At 45.9% G+C, this 16,552-nt stretch overlaps 1 protein-coding gene across 3 annotated transcripts in view; it reads right to left on the reverse strand.

The window, feature by feature from the left end:
• Positions 1–14,056: 14,056 nt before the first annotated feature.
• TSC22D1 (TSC22 domain family member 1) overlaps positions 14,057–16,552 on the reverse strand; it is a 110,958-nt gene continuing 108,462 nt past the window's right edge. For all 3 annotated transcript variants that reach the window (XM_032496116.1, XM_014551993.2, XM_006176256.3), the window contains exon 3: positions 14,057–15,447. In XM_032496116.1, coding sequence (XP_032352007.1) covers positions 15,190–15,447 — 258 coding nt within the window. In that variant the 3' untranslated portion in view covers positions 14,057–15,189. The remainder of the gene's footprint in view (positions 15,448–16,552) is intronic.

Raw genomic sequence — 16,552 nt, forward strand, 5'->3', positions numbered from 1 at the left:
GTGGTTCTGCCCTCTTTGCGTATATGGTGAATGACTTCTCCTGCGTTTTGGGGTTTTGTTTTGTTTGACTCAATTTTTAATTTTGCTATTGTTTAAAACACCAATAAACATTTTATACACATAGGAAGCCATATAGTTATTTTCTTAAGAAAAAATGTCAACAGCAAGATCGCCAGACCAAAGCATAGGCATGTATTTAAGGTTTCAGGTACTGTTGCCAAAGGGTCCTGCAGAAATGTTGACCCTCACCCAGAGTAAGTCTGTTTCCACACACCGTCATCAACTGTTTCATCATTTCCAATTTGATACACAAATCAAACAAACACACAAGTATACGAACAAACAAATAAATACACAAATGAGCCCCTTCAGCTGACTCCTGGCAACTCAAAGGCCTTTATGCAGCTCCCGGGGTCTCCTTGAGTTTTTGTCCAGTGAGGTGAAAAGAAGAAAATTTAGAGATTAGAGCTGCTTAAAACTTCCCAAGTTAGAAGCCTCCTTCTTGCCCCACGGTATCCTGCGCACTTTATTCCAACAGCCTGCTTTATTCTAGTCTGTTATTCCAGCTTTTGAGTCCAGTAATTTTCCTGGAGACAAACCATTTCCTCCTGCATCCAAAGGGCCAAAATTACTCCAAAGTACCAACTCGGTGGCTTCCTTGACTGACCTCCCTGTGGTGGTTTCTGGCAGCAGGCACCCGGTCCTGGGGATGCCCCTGCCCCAGCACCCACGGCCTTGGTAGCAGAGCAGGTGAAGATGTTGAGGGGTGGCGGGAAGAAGCTCACAGCCAGGGAGAGAATCAGTGGCTGCCCAACCTTAGCTGGGGGGAAAATCAAGCATCTTTGTTTCACTAACCTCTAACTGTCCTTACGTGTTTCCTTTGGTAACCAACACAGGCAACAGACAGTAGTTGTGTTAGCACTTCCTGTGACTTTATCACCAATAGAAAACATAGATATCTTCCGCTTTATTAGGAGTGTTGCGGACACCGCAAAATGCCATTAAGCTCATCGCTACTTTGAAATTACAGTCATTTATGAGACCTGCTACTCGATCTAGTTACTGAATGTATTAATAAATCAGCATTGTCTATTAGTATGACACTAATTTATTTTTAAAAATTCTTATAACTGTATTTTTTCATATTATTTTTTAAAGTCTTTTTAAAATTTATTTATTTAATTAATTTACTGTTTGGGTTTTTTTGGGGGGGGCTGGTAATTATGTTTATTTATTTACTTATTTTTAATGGAGGTACTGGAGATTGAACCCAGGACCTCCTGCATGCTAAGCATGTGCTCTACCACTGAGCTATATCCTCTCCCCATAACTAAATTTTAATATAAGTTTTTCTGATTTTGTATATTTAATTTTAATATTTAAAACCTTGTTTCAAAACAAACAAAAGGAACTAATCTGTTCCCTGACAAAGACTATTAAACAACAACAAAACCCTTATTCTGAGAAGGGGTCAACAGACACCAAAGGGCTGCAAAGCACAAAAAATGATTAAGAACACCGGAGGAGGAAGCTAAGATTTGGGTCTTCTGAGTAAACCAAATCTTCTGTTTTATAATCTCAGAATTACAAAAGATTTCCCGAGTAGTGGAAGGAGAGAGACCCTTCCAAATCTTTTTTCATCACCCTTTTCCATTTATTCATTCATTCAACATTTATTTAGCATCTACAAAGTACCAGATGAACTGGGAAAAAAATGAAACTTGGTAAGAGAATTGCTGAACCTGGCAGGTGAGAGGACAAGGGCTGGGCAGACCCAAAGAATCCGGGCTCACAGAAAATGCAGATTCCAGCTATTCATTGCTTTGAAATCCAAGAAGGCTCCTCCCTAAGGTAAAAATTCCATCAGAATATTTCACGCTTTCCCCAGCATAGCTCTTACCACTCTATGACTCCCCATCCACTCTATCAAAACCCTGCTCATTCCTCAAGCTCCTACCTCTGCTGCCCCTCCCAAGCTAGAGTGAATCACCCCCCCAACCCTCCCTCGGGGACTTCAGCACTGTCACTTTTTATTTGTGTTATTTATGAGTCTGCTTCGCCTGCAGGATCCCAGCCCTCCATGTGGTGTCTGGCAGCTCGTGGTGCAGTCAGTGGAGCTGATCCCAGAGCCCAGAGGTTGATTCTGAGCACTGCCTCCTCCGGTTCTTAGCTGAGTTGACAGGTGCAACTTACTCCCCGCTCCACTGGCTGATGTGCACTGGCCAGACCTCCGAGGGGCAAAGCTGTAACACGTGCTACCCCAAGACCTCTCTCTCTGAAGTCTCCTTCAAATTCCCCACCAATCACAACGTCATTTCCAAGGAGAAGCACTCACTTTTCCAACCCAAGGGCTGCTTTAGAGCACAGCTTGCTTTCTGCCTGCTGTCTGCTTCCTCCGCTAAGAGATCCTTTCCCATTTGGCCCACCTCATCTTCTAAGATTCAGTTGAGTTTTTCCCTTTTGGAAGCTTTTCTGATGCTCATCATCCACCCACTCCAACAATACCGGCAAAAATGACTCCTGCTTCCTGACCCACTGTCTCCTGCACACTTTTTCCAGCAGCTGTCTGTGTCCACTTTTTGCCGAGAAGCTCCTTAAAGGATGTTACCAGGTCATATTCATATTTGGCCTAAAAGGCAATACACACTTGGTGGATGAAGAAGTGAGTGGAAGAATGAATGAATGAGTGTCCCCTCCTCTTGTCTCCTCCCATCTGTCACCAACTTTTCCCTTTCCCTTCTATTCACTTTCGGTTCCAGGGCTATCTTGGCCACGAACTCTGTGTCATGGATATGTGACGTCATGTCCCTGGCACTCAGCGTCCCCTCTGTAAGAGGAGGGAGGGAATAGAAGCAGAGGCTGTTTAGAGAGCCCCTCCCCTCGCTCCTGTGTAATGTGAGTCAGCTGTGTAACTTTGTAGGTGTCAGTACGGCTGGGATAGAAGAACCTCCCAAGGCCGCTCTCTGTTGCAGGCACCCCTCCAGGACCAACGTCCTAACCCTTGTATCTAGTCAGTCACACAGTCCTCTCATTTCTACAGCCTTCGTGTCTTTAAATAACCCCTTACGCCCCCTGCTTTTCCCTTAAACCACCACTGAAATCCAGATCCCCATTTTTTCCCATGTGTATTGTCTTGGTCACCGCCCCGGTGTCTCCTGTCTCATCTGAGTTCATCTTCTGCTCAGACCCAGACCACCAGTCCAGGAGCCTGGTCCCCAGGCCACCTGACCTGGAGGCAGAGGTTCTGCAGAGACCACTAGGATCCTACGAGGTCTGGATTTGTTCTTGGAACCAAAAGTCCCTAATGTCAATGGCTTCCTCCCAAAAATCTGTGTGATTCTACCTTCACCACTTTTCTCAAACTTCTAGCCTCTGCCATCTGAATTTTTCTGCACAGACCCCGACTTCCTAATTCACAGGGGGAAAATCCATCTGTATTTGCCACCACCTTCACTTTCCTGCCTGTTCTCTGAGAAGACCTGATTCCTCCACCTGTGTTGTGGTCCTATAACAGGCAAGAACAAATCTGACTCCATATTGAATGTATTCCTTTAGCTCTAACCTCTGTGCTCTGTTGCCTGGGCTTCGTCGTGCTGGTTCTGCACCTTTTGTAAAAGAACGTTGCCTATTGCCTGAAATATACAAGGTAGCCCATACTTAAGCCTCTGACGTTTGAAGGCGTACATAACACTTGTCTGTTAATATAGAGATAAAAAGCTGCAGAACAGAGAACAACATTTGGAAGTTTATAGGAACATTGTGACCTGACAGCTACAAGAACAAAGGATTCTGACACCAAGAAGTTTGCAACAACCAACCCCATCCCCTCGCCTTTTAGTATAAAGGAAGCCTGAATTCTAACTTAGGGAAGATGGGACACCATCTTTTTGGGACACCAGTCTCCCACCTTCTCGGTCTGCTGGCTTTCTGAATAAAGTCTCTATTTCTTGCCCCAACAACTCATCTGTCAAATTATTGGCCTGTTGTGAAGTGAGGAGGATGAGCTTGGACTTGGTAAGAAAATGACTCTCAACTCACTTTCTTCAGCTGCGTTAGTCAAGGCAGGCGAACTGCTGTAATAAACATCCCCAAATGTCTGAGGCGCAGCACAGGCCAAGGTCACTCTTCCCTCTCCTCTGAGTTGGGAGGGGGTGTGGAGAGGAGGTTCTCTGGGCCACACAGTCATGCAGGATGCCTGGCTCCTTCAGACTGTAGCTCTGCCCTCCCCGTGGGCTCACAGCCCTCCCAACCAGCCCGGGGATGGATGCTGAGAGCATGGGAAGGTCCCTCGGGGCTATGCCCGCAGGTGGCACACCTCCCTTCTGCTCACCGTCCATGGGCAAGGCATGGCACACATTACCACAAGGAGGTTGGGAAGGTGGTCTGGGCGTGCCCTGGAAGAAGAGAAAAGCACAGGCATCATGCGCACGAGCATCTCTGCCAGCTAGTCCGGACCTCCCCCGTCCCGGAGCCGGAGGTGGGGCTGGCTGGAGGAAATCTCCCCTAGGATACCTTACAGGCTCCCTACTCTACACATTCAAAACTGACCTTGGTTAGTCTCCCAGGTTGGCTCTGCCTTCGTATTCCTGCCCTGGGGACCACTATCACTCACCCAGTTACCTAAGCCAGAAACTCCCACACTCCTCCTAAATTCTTCCTAAAATGGACTTTATAGTGTTTTCTTTCTCTACAATTCCTTAGTGTGATTACAGGGCCCTCCAGGCCTGAGCCCTCCCTCTCCTGCCCCATATCCCTCCAGCTTGTTTTCTAGTTAAAGGAAATTATCCCAAAGTTTCCATTCCTCTCTGCATGTTCACAAGACGCCACCAACATTCCTCCCCCTCCCTCTTGGCAATTTATCTTAGAAGGCACAGCTCAGGTATCATGTTCTCGGGGAGCCTTCGAGGACCTTCCCAGACAGAGTTGAGTACTACCTCCATGTAGATTACAGTTGGTCATTTACAGAATGGTCTCAACCACGTGGACCAGTTGAATATGGTGTCCTTCATCTATAGTATTAGTAAAATTTTCATATGCCAACTGATTCAATTTGAAACCATGGGAAAGATGTCTTTCTTTCTTTCTTTCTTTCTTTCTTCCTTTCTTTCTTTCTTTCTTTCTTTCTTCCTTTCTTCCTTTCTTCCTTCCTTCCTTCCTTCCTTCCTTTCTTTCTTTCTTTCTTTCTTTCTTTCTTTCTTTCTTTCCTTCTTTCCTTCTTTCTCTCTTTCTCTCTTTCTCTCTTTCTCTCTTTCTCTCTTTCTCCCTTTCTTTCTTTCTTTCTCTCTTTTTTTCTTTCCTTCTTTCTCTCTTTCTCTCTTTCTTTCTTTCTCTTTTCTTCTTTCATCTCATGACAGACTTAGCCATCCTATAGAGCTTTGGGAATTCAAAGTACACAGCAAAAATTATTCCTTCCAAAATTCAAAGTATGCAATCATAATTATTCTTATGGAAAAAAAAAAAAAACCAGACTTCCAATCTGTTGACAAGGGAACAGAAAGGATCTGTATTAATGAGGGGTCCTCTGGTTTGCCAGCCACAGGAAACCTAACTTAAACCAGCTTCAGAGGAAAGAGCAGTGCCCAGGGGTAGACCTGGCTTCAGATCCAGTTGAATGCAGCGTTCAAATGTTGTCACAAAGATTCACATCTCAGCCCAGCTTTCTTTAGGCTGCTTCTATCTTCTGGATCCACACAATGGGTCCTACAGGTGCCCTAAACTTTTAGTTCATGGCTTTGGCACTTTTAAGCATTTCATTTTCAAATGGCCAATCCCAGAAGAGAGAGGCCAGAGCAAGACTCCTGAGTCCTTTGAGGGTTAAAGTTCACCATGACTGGATCAGGTTAGGTCACCGTGACCAGGGGAGGGTCAGTTGTCAAGCAGGGCCGTTCCTGTAGCCACCTTGGGGTCTCCCAATGGAAGGATCAAGAATGAATGTTGGGCAGCCAACAGCAGACAGTATTCCAACACCTCTTACCCAAACAAGCATGGAACGAGACCAAAAATACCCTCTCTGAACTGTCTCTTCCCTCCCTCAATTACCCACTTCCCAGACAGAATTAATTCTTCCCGCCAGTTTGTTCCACAACACTTCCATGTCCAATAACGCTGAGGGAGATAGTCTTGCATTATAATAATTCTTAATATGATCTGTCTTTGCCTCAAAAGCAGAAGTGTTTTTATAATAATGTACAACAGTACCTGCATGGCATAGAGGGGCTCCCTAAGGTTGGCACATTGTGGGTGCTTAATATATGTGGTGGGTTTTATGAATGAATGAATGAATATTAGCATCCTCCATGGGATCATTTCATCCTCCAGTGATGGCTTTTCTGGGTCAAGTGGCAGCGATACTGGCGCAGGAAAGGTGGCTGTCTCATCTGTGCTGTGGATCCACCTGGTGCCGTGCTGGGCAGGAGGAAGCGGGAAGTCTACTTGCCTTTGTGCTCTCCATTCACCTACGGACCCTCTCGGACTCCATCTGCACCTACTCCTCCCTCTGTAAAATTCCCTTACAAAATTCCCAGAATTCCACAGGACCCTGCTAACCAAGCAGCTTAACAGACCAAGGAGAGTTTGGGACAGGGTGTTATCTATTACTGTTTTCTGGAAGAAACAGGATTCACAGGCCAGCACTGACCTGCACCGCCACATGCACTCCTTTTTGGGGGTACACACTGAGGGACGGACAGAATGTCCACACTGGGGCAGCCACGGGCCCCAGACATGCTCTCCTGGACAGGGCTGCCGGGCATTGGAAGGGACCAAAATGGTGGCTAAGAGCACCAACCTTGGTGTCAGACATACCTGGTTTGCATCACACTGATCAGCTCTTTATAGTTGGCAATTTACTTCTGCCTTTATAATACGGGGCAATACTTTCTTCACAGGGCTGGTGCAGAGAAGAAATGAGATGCTGCATTTCAAGTGCTCAGCACACAGTAAGTGCTCAATAACACGTCATAATAGTACAAACGGATTCCATTTTCCTTTTCCCAAAAGGAGGCTGCAGGTCTTCATGCTGGCGCCCTGTTCGATCATTTCACATCCGTGGTAGAAAAAGCATAACTTGACTCCTTTTCAAGAGCTGAATCTATGGAGCAAAATAAAACCCAATAGGTAATAGAACAAATTCTAGTTCTTTTCTTCTTTAAGGGTTCAGATCATGTGAACTTTAAAAACAGGGTTGAAATGAATTAAGCCAGCGTGGAGGGGTAGAGCTTAGTGGTAGAGCACATGCTTAGCATGCATGAGTTCCTGGGTTCAATCCCCAGTACCTCCATTAAAAAAAAAAAAAGTAGAAAAAAATTTTTTTAATGAATTAAGCCATCAGATTTTATGAATGAGGTGTTATAGTCTGGGTCTGGAACACAACCTCAAACGCCTACCTGAGCCAGGGATGCAGCCAGATGAGTGAGGCATGACAGCAAGTGGCCGTGAGGCTATCCCAGTGCGTGGGCTCTGGCAGGCTGGAGGCCACGCCCCGTTTAAAGTGAACAGCAGCTCAACTCAGGAGCAGCTGCTGACAGTCGTGCAGGACCAGACAGACTCAAGGTTGGTTGCCAGAACTTGGAATGATATCCAAGTTTCAAAAGGGATGTCACTAATTCACTTTTTCCCCCTCCAAATACTATTAAAAAAACACATCTGAGAGCCAGCTCTGGTCAGTAGGCTTGATATAGCCCAAGGGTCACCAGATTGCAACCTCTGATCTTAGCTGACTCCTTCTCAAAATGAGTCACACTTCACAAGCTCAGCAGGCCAGTTCTCACTGCAGAGAAGTGCTTTTCCAAACACTTGGGAAGATAACTCACTCCTATCACATGGGAAGCCAGTTGTTTTTTGATAACTATGCAAAGGTTCTTTTTCTCATGTGTTATTTCCCAGCTCCTTCCAAGTCAACCTGCAAGAGTCCCCTCTTTCTGGAACCCTCTGTGATGGGGTCTAACTCGTCTCACTCTACTTACTGCCCCCTGGTTCTCTATGCCCTTTGCTTTGTACTGTTGCTTCTGATTATCCACAGGTCCGTGTACCAGTTAAGGTAACAGACTAAAAAAGTGTGTATCTGAAACATAACAGAAATTTGTTTCTTGCTATCTTATAACCATCCTGAATAGTTTCAGGTTGGGGGATGGGGAGGCAGGAGAGGGCCTCTACTCCACTCAGTCATGCAGGGGCCCAGGCTGCTAAGGCTGTATCATCTCCAACACATGGTTTACAAAGTAGTTGTCGTTGTCTGTCCCCAACCAGTTGGCTGTAGGGGAACGAGTATGTTGCATGGTCTGTGAGCAGTGTTTGTGAACCAGGCGTGGAAACAACCAAACAGCTTTCCTGCCCACATTCTTTCGGCTAGGCTTCAATCACAGGCTCTCCCTGCTGCAAGGGAATCAGGGAAGCACAGTCTGTGTGCCCGGGAAGGTGTTTCCAGAAACACCTACCAGTCCCTGGCACAGGACTCCCTTTGGTTCCAAAGGTACTTTTCATCTTCTTGCCCTCCCTGCGTCCCATCCAGCCGCTGCATCCAGTTCACAAAGTCCAAGATCTCCAGCTGAGGCACCGGTCTGGGTATGGCTCTTAAAGTTCTAGAACTAAGACGAAATTTACCTCCCCCTCCACTGACAGTGCACGTGGTAGAGCCCGGGGCACCACGACTGGGAAAAAGCTCCCACTGGAAGCATGGGGGACACACAGTAGGTCCCCATCCTCAGCAGTTATGAGACCTTGCTGGTTAGGCATTGAGAATGGGCTAAATTGCTGATTAGACCCTGGTTTTGCTCTCTGGGAGGAAATCCTTGGCCTGTTATTCTCCAGACTCCAGGTTCCCACCTCTGGGAGGCTTTCGCACCTGGTATCCACCCCGTGTGAACTGGGCATTAGAGAATGCTCTCCTTGGGAGCCGGACAGCTTTAGTGGCTCACTTCGCCCACCTCCAGCTCCTGCTTGTTCCAAGGCCAGGGGATTATTGGAAGGTTTCAACGAAGTTTTGTTGTTACTGCTGAAGTCTGGGCTTGTGTTTTCCTTGGCAATGAAAGTTCCTCAAAAGATTTGTAGGCTTCCCTCCTATTTGTATCTGATTGATTCATTGTGTCAATAACACGGCCAAAAATATTTTTCTGGACAAGATTGTTGTGAGTCAGTACTTGGTCTTGCCTACAGTCAGCACCTGGAAGCCACCTAGAACCAAAGGCATCTATGGAGAGTCCAGACCCTTTATTCCATATTTGCTGAAGGGGTGGAGCACCTTGCTTAACTGAAAGGTCTTAACAGGCCTTTACTGACCCGTTAGTCTTATTTCCAGCTCTTTGGGATGGAGAAGCAACAGGTTTCTCCATACCAGACAGCCCCAGATTTCTGTATCTTTTATTCCCTTTCCTCTCTGCGTATAAACTGGTCTCACTCTTTCCTGAGCTCACTTTCTTTTCAGAAAAGCCTTGGTCAAACACAGTGAAGAGCCACAGGTCACTAACTTTGTGGCTCCTCAGGGCCACAGGCTCAGCTGGGCACCTGGGCGGCTTTGAAGGTATCACCGCCAACAGTAAGGGTCCCAACCTCTCCCGCTGCCAGTGGTTTCATCACCCAACCACAGCCAATGCCACGCATTTCAGCTTGGACGGCAGCACCCCAGGTCGGCGTCCTCCTTTCCGTGTTAATTAGGGTCGGATTCTAAGATGCCTGATGACCGACACACTCCAGCTCAGGAGGCCTTGCTGGCCGGTTCCAGGTTAGTGGGGGAGGGCACACCAGTCATTCAAGGGCACCAGGCCCTCCCCATCGGGTCAGCGGAAGAGGAAGGAGCACAGCAGGTGGGACTTCTCCTGGCCAAATGTTCCATCACTTCAGCCACTGATCCATTGACTAAAACTGAGTCCCATGTCACACCTAACTTCAAGGGGCTGGGAGGTGTAATCCAGCTGTGTGTCCAAGCAGAAGAGGAAATGGGATCTAGGGAGACCAGCTGGTCCCGGTTTGCCCAGGACTCTCCTGGTCTTAGCACTGAGAATCCCAATTCCGGGAATGCCCTCCATCCCGGGGAAACCAGTACGGTTGGTCACCCTAATGTCTCCATCTCTCTCTGCTCCTTAGGAGAGAAACTGTCTTCCTTTTTCTTTGTCTCCTAGTCTGCACAGACTACAAACCACTTTCGGGGCATGCCTGAATGTACTTGACATGATAGGGCAGATTAATTGAAATAAATGTTATTCCCGGAAATGTGGGGCATGTGTGACGTGACCCTGTAGCACACACATCAGCAAACAACGTCTTTGTCCTCAAGTGAGTCAGTTATAAAATGTAGCAGAGGGGGTTATCACACCATGAGGAATTGCTACCAATTTAACAACAGCTCCTAAAAGGACTCCCAGAAATACTTTTGCCAAAGGATTCATCTGAGAAGGAACAGAGGAGGAGTGACTCAGGTATCATGTCACAGAAGGCAAATTTCGCCAAACAGAGCACCACACTTCTCTTACAGGCAATACTTGGGCTGCGCATGAGGGCAGGGGCGGTGCCTTGTCCTCTGTCCTGTCTCTGGCTTGTAGAAGATGCTCAGGAAACATTCTCAGAGTAAATTCACACACAGCTCACCAGAGAGCCTGTGCCCCTTTTCTCTCATCAAAAGGAAGAGGTTTTCTGTTTTGTTTCGTGCTGAAGGATGAGCTGCCTGTTTCTGCCAGGAGTTTGGCTCTTGATTCAGACCTAGAAAGTAGAGAGTGGAAACTCGGGCCAGAGCAGCATAATAGTTGTGCTTTTGTCTGGTCTGCACTGTGTCTAAAAATCAGGAATATTCTCACAGAGCCTGGATTTCAGGATCTTGAAAAACGCAAAGATCTGGCAACACAGGGCTTGAGTTCCTGCACAGCAATGAGTGCCTGGAGCTGAGGAGCACAGGCGCCCTTCGTGTGTGGATGGAGCCTACCCTCCAATGGCCACGGTCGTGACCACTCCCTACTGCCTAACATTATGTCTCAAGAAACTTCTCTGTCCTATCCTATAGACATCTGTGTCTAAAACAGCTGGATTAAAGCACAGATTTATACTGTAATAGTGTAGTAATTTTTATACACTTTAAAAGTGGCCAGAGAACCTTTCAGAATAGCTGTTGATAAAACCTGATTACTAATCCCAGTGGCCTTGGTCCCCGTGGCATTCCATAGCGCTGTTTTACCCAGAACTTTTTCCCATAAGGAAATAAATAATTTAAGATATAGATATTCTACCTGTAATTGTGTATTTACTACTACCAATGTGACTTTCAAACATGAACAATTCTGAACAAATTCTTTCTCTGACTCACATAAATCAAACAGCTGCCTTCAATATTATTTCTTAGGTACAGAAGAAATGATGCATTTCTGTCCATATTCTAAATGGCTTTTTAAAACATGTGTTTTTGTAATAAAATTTTCACAGCCACCACTATTATCTCATGCAAAATCAAAAGCTATGAGAAAATAAGCCTGCCGCCGCTTTATGCCTACAAAAAATACAAAATCAAATACATAAACATTAACAAGAGAACAAATGACTCTCAACAATAACAGAAAGGCTAACATTTCTTGAACCCTTGCTCTGAACCCACCTCTGCGTTTACAGCTTTCCAGCATGACCCTTACAAAAAACCCCTGGCGATAGCATGTCCCCATTTGAGCATGAAGAAACAGATCAGCAAGTAAAGGAACCTGCCCGAGGTCACTTAGCTAGTAACTGGGCAAGCTAGGATTAAAACCAAATTAATTTTAGTCCAAGATGTTAATAAACAAATAAAATGGCACCTTCCCCCCCCCCCCAAAAAAAAGTTAGAATAGAAGAAAGTCATTGGGGAAAACTGTAGCATCTTATGGCAGGACAGAATCTTCGAGATCTGATCCAACCTCCTATTTTACGGGTAAGAAAGCAGGTCTGAGAGGTCCCATTCCGCATTCAAAGGTCAAAGAGCTCGTTACTGCAGGCTTCACCCTCTGCTCCGGTTCCTCTCCCAACACCCAAGCCGGAAGCTCACTGCACAACCTGCTTCAAGTTCCGTTGGTGGGCACATTTCTCCATTTTCAGGCGATTTTATCTAAAAGGGAGGACACAACACGTGCTCTGCCTCCATTTCTCATCTTTAGACCATTATTGCTGTCCGAATGGATGTGAAGTTGACTAAAAGCTGTCGTCCTGGTAGCTTCGACTACTTAACTTTACATAAAGCAACAGCAGAGTCGTGCCTGTGGAAATTAATTTTTCATTTCTAATTTCAGTTATGGTCAACTTTTATACATTTCTTGGGTAAATTTAAAATCAATTCTGGCATTGCGTATTTATCACATAATGAAAAAGAAATTTTTGCTTTTAAAGTATACAAAAATAAAAGCACAGAATTACTGAGTTACGAGTACCGTTAATTTGAAACAGAAAGCATTCATTCATTAAAATCCTGCAAAATGCCTTCTGTTTCTCCTTCTTGGGATGGTGGCCTCCCCTGCCGTAAGTGCTGGTGCCACAGGCACCCGGTGCTGCTATCACATTCTGTCCCCTTTCAAATTCATTCCCGCTCCACAGAACAGAAGTACAATATAATCAATGATACGACAACCCACAGGCCAACAAAGGTCTAATCAGGCCTGTAAGCAGAGAGTAAAATGCCTTTTTTAATTACCTGAAACATCCTAAAATATGTCAAATCACTTAAAACATGTTTAGTAATTACTAAAATGAACACGTATGGAAAAACATCTTTTGATGTTAATAATTCAGTTGTACGTCACACACAATATTCAGCTCCCAAAAATGTAGGACTCTCACATTTTTAATAAAAAGGCCCCAAATCCCACTAAATAATGAAGATTGTTGCCCATTATCTTAAAGATTCATTGACACGAAAAATTTCAAATTTTCCACAATTACCACCTTTGCGATTGAGGGTCTTCATTAAAACATAAAAGATGAAATGGTTAAAGATTTCTATTCACTATCGTTTTCTTTTTCAAGGAAATGTAATTACTACATAAGTATCCCTTTATTTCAAAGTTACATAACCTTCAAAGGAACATGACAAAGACTGTTTTAAGTCCTCTCCAAATTCCCCAAACCTCCCACGGCAGTCAGCAGTCTACTGCTTTCTGCAGGAGGCAGTGTCACCACACCAGTTGCTTTGAGCTTCATAACACACACATCCTGTCCGTTTCTTTTTAAGGAGCTCTGATGTTCCCTCCATTCACCCATCAGCCTGCCACCAGCTCTACATTAGAGAAGTGAAGGATTCAGAGTTAACTCCTGTCCTACAAAGGCTTGAGTAAGACTTAGAGCCTGGGAATGCCCCCACCGGGTGGAGGGGCAGTTGCTGAGATGCTGGAGCAGATTACAGAGCTGAAAACCCACCCCGGACACGGCTCCTACAGCAGAGTGGGACCCCGCAGGCTCAATTCTCAGATGCCGGTTTGCTGTAGGATTCCATGTTTCAAATTTCCACTTATTTTACAACCTTAAAGAATCAATTTGGAGGGACTCCCTTGCTCATCTGGTCCTTCCTCAAACCCAGAAGAGGAAACCCCTAGAATTATCCTATTTTTTGTTTGGACATTCCCAGGAAATGAGAACTCGACCCACACTAGGAAAGATGTCCCATCCCAAGGGGACAGTTCTTGAAGTGGAAATCAGCCTCTCTCTAACTCCCATCTTCTGATCTTAGAGCTGCCAGTTGGGATTATACACAGAATAAGGTTCATTCCCCTCAGCTGGTAAACACTGGAAGATTAAGATTTTTCACCGACTCCTAGAATTCTAAAGCCACAGGGGAGAACTTCAGCCCGAGGGGGTAAGCCACTTGCCCAGGTCACACAATTAGTCTGCAGAACGAGGCTCCTGTGTCCTTCATTATGTCTCTCTATCCTTATGTGCTGAACTGATGCAGCGGCTAATTCCTTTTACTTCTCTGGTCAAACCACTAGCACCACTACTCTGCCCAACTCTTTCACCCCTCTTTAGGAGTTTACTAGTCAAATCGTTCTAACATTATCCGGAAATATTTGTGGAAATGACTGCAATTATATACGTTAATACTGTGACATGGAAACACTTGTTTATCAACATTTTATATGCTTTATTGAAAGTTGACAAGTGCAACAATGAAATACAGTGACACCTTACAACTGTGTGGAGAACATGCACAGAAACGTATGCATATAACTACTATACAGGTAATATGCAGAAACCCCTACTGGGAAACCCATCTCATCAGCTACAACTGATCATTTGCCAAAGTATTCAATCAACTCAATGAAATGACTTCAGTGAACAGGGATTTACTTCAAGATATTCAGCAGCTAGTAGGTTGCAGATTACACCAAGTGACTAACTGTGCCAAATGCTTAAAATCTCTTTAGGTAGGTGTGTTTTTCTTCGTGGAGTAATTTTTTCTGTAGATCTCTATATAAAAGACAATCCACACCTCTTCAGACGGCCAATGAAACATCTAAATTTCAATCTGTACAACCTAAATAGTAGTTACAGTCCTCTATTATACAAAATAGTTACACTACATACACAAATATACAATAAGCAAAACAACCTTCATGGTAAAGACAGCCTAGGTCCCAGCTACCTGTCACCGTTTAATCACTCTAATAGTTTTGTGTCATCCACTGTTTCGGAAAGAGGCACAGTACTTTTTTTTTTTTTTTATGGATTTGGTGACAGTCGTCAATTTGTACAATGAACTACGTTTCCCCTCATTTTAGGTGAGACTAAGCTTCAGTCTTGACTTTCACCTCCCTTTCAAGGTCCTCATAGGGGAGGAGAGAGAGGAAAGTCCAGTGGCACTCCACTGCTTCGGAACCCCATGGAGTACACACTGTGTGCAAGCAGGAAGAACTCTTGGAAGTGGGGATGGGGAGCAAGGAGGGATGGAAAGGCACACAGCTCCTCAGCATGAATGGAACCATTTCTCACGGATCTGCCAAGCTGCATGATGTCCCAGTATCTCCATGCTAATTCTCAGATTAACCTTTAATTCACCCAACTAAGAAATTTCTTCAAGCCCAAAGCATGTGAGTGTTTAATGCTGGAAAAAAGAGATAATGGCATATGTCAGTCTCACGTCTCTTTTGCAGCGAGCAATGAAATGGGTGACGGTGGAGGCGGATCCCCCTAGCACATCTTCTCTGGTCTGTTCAGTTCAGACAGCAGCAGCCAGTTCTGCGGGGGCGTACGAGGCTACGCGGTGGGTCCTGAGCCCTGGGACGCTGGTTGGGCAGGGGGCTGCGTGGTCCCCTGTGGCTGTGTGGTGGCAGGCGGGGAGCCAGTCTGCAGCTGGGCCTGAAACTGGGCAAGCTGCTCGGGACTGGCCAGTGTCTTCAGCAGATTATTTTCCTGCTCCAGCTGGGAATTTTTCTCTATTAGTTCTTTGATTTGCTCTTTGAGGACCTCCACCTCCTCTCTAACCGCATACATCAAATGGCTTTTCACCAGATCCTGAAAGGGAGAGAGAGGGGAGAAAAAAAGGTTAACTTCCTATTAACTTACTATTTACTGTTTCCTGGACTCTTAAAATTTCAAAAGTATTATTTTGCACGGCTCTCCCTAACCACTTCCATATCCTACCTAATTAGAGTTCATCTAGCTGACTTTGGGGAAATCTACGGAATATAACCTCAACTGTACAATACTTGTTTAACGTGTAAGTGATCAAGCTATTCAAAAGTCTGCTTTCTCTGCAGCCGTTAGCCAGGACTGCCCACGGTCAGGTTTCCTATTTGAGATGGCCAAATGCACTGGGGCAGAAGCCCGGCCCAGGGCCCGGCCCAGGGCCGTCCAGCCCCGGAGCAACGGTAGCCGCTTCCCCGCCCCCAAGTCCCTCCCTCCGCCCGCCGGACCGCCTCCCTCAGCACCGGCTGCAGCCAGTTCCTACAGAGCGTGTTGCCGCATTTTCCTCCCTCCACCCCCAACCCCCTCCCTTTTCGTGATTAAGCTGACATCACAGAAACCTGGGCAGCCGTCGCAGCCAATGGGAGCTCGAGTTATTTATAGCTCCGAATTAAAGGTTCGGAGTTTGCCTAGCAACAGTGGGCAGAGAATCCCGTGAGAAGAGCCACAGGCGCTGCTCCAATAACAAAGAACAGCCAAGGCGGAAATAAAAAATAGGAGAAATCCAGGCGCAGGTTGAGAAGACGAAACTTTTCTCCGGTTGTCTAAATCGTGCAGTAGCCTACATCATCGGGGGTCTGTTTGCGCCTGGTCTAGGAGGCCCCTTCCCCAGATCCCTTCTTCTGGGGCCCTCACCCATCCCGGCTCCCCGGTAAACCTTAGGATTCCCAGTAAAGCCATGTCGCTAGATGTGCCCACGACCAAAGGACACGCCGGGCCAGCGCCTCCCTAGCAATTCCCCAGCAAAAAGGGACACCTCCGCAAAAATCCCGACGGCTGTGTGAGATCGGTCCTGGAAGGGACACGGAATACCCTCAGGGCCCCCATTCTCTCTCCTTAGAGCCGCGGTATGTGGCTTCATGCTGGCAAAATGGAGATAGTGCTGGCATTTCTAAATGTATGAAGAGCAGTCATCATCTCAACCACGGATGCC

The sequence above is a fragment of the Camelus ferus genome, chromosome 14, assembly GCF_009834535.1.
Source record: "Camelus ferus isolate YT-003-E chromosome 14, BCGSAC_Cfer_1.0, whole genome shotgun sequence".
In the NCBI taxonomy this organism is placed as follows: Eukaryota; Metazoa; Chordata; class Mammalia; order Artiodactyla; family Camelidae; genus Camelus; species Camelus ferus.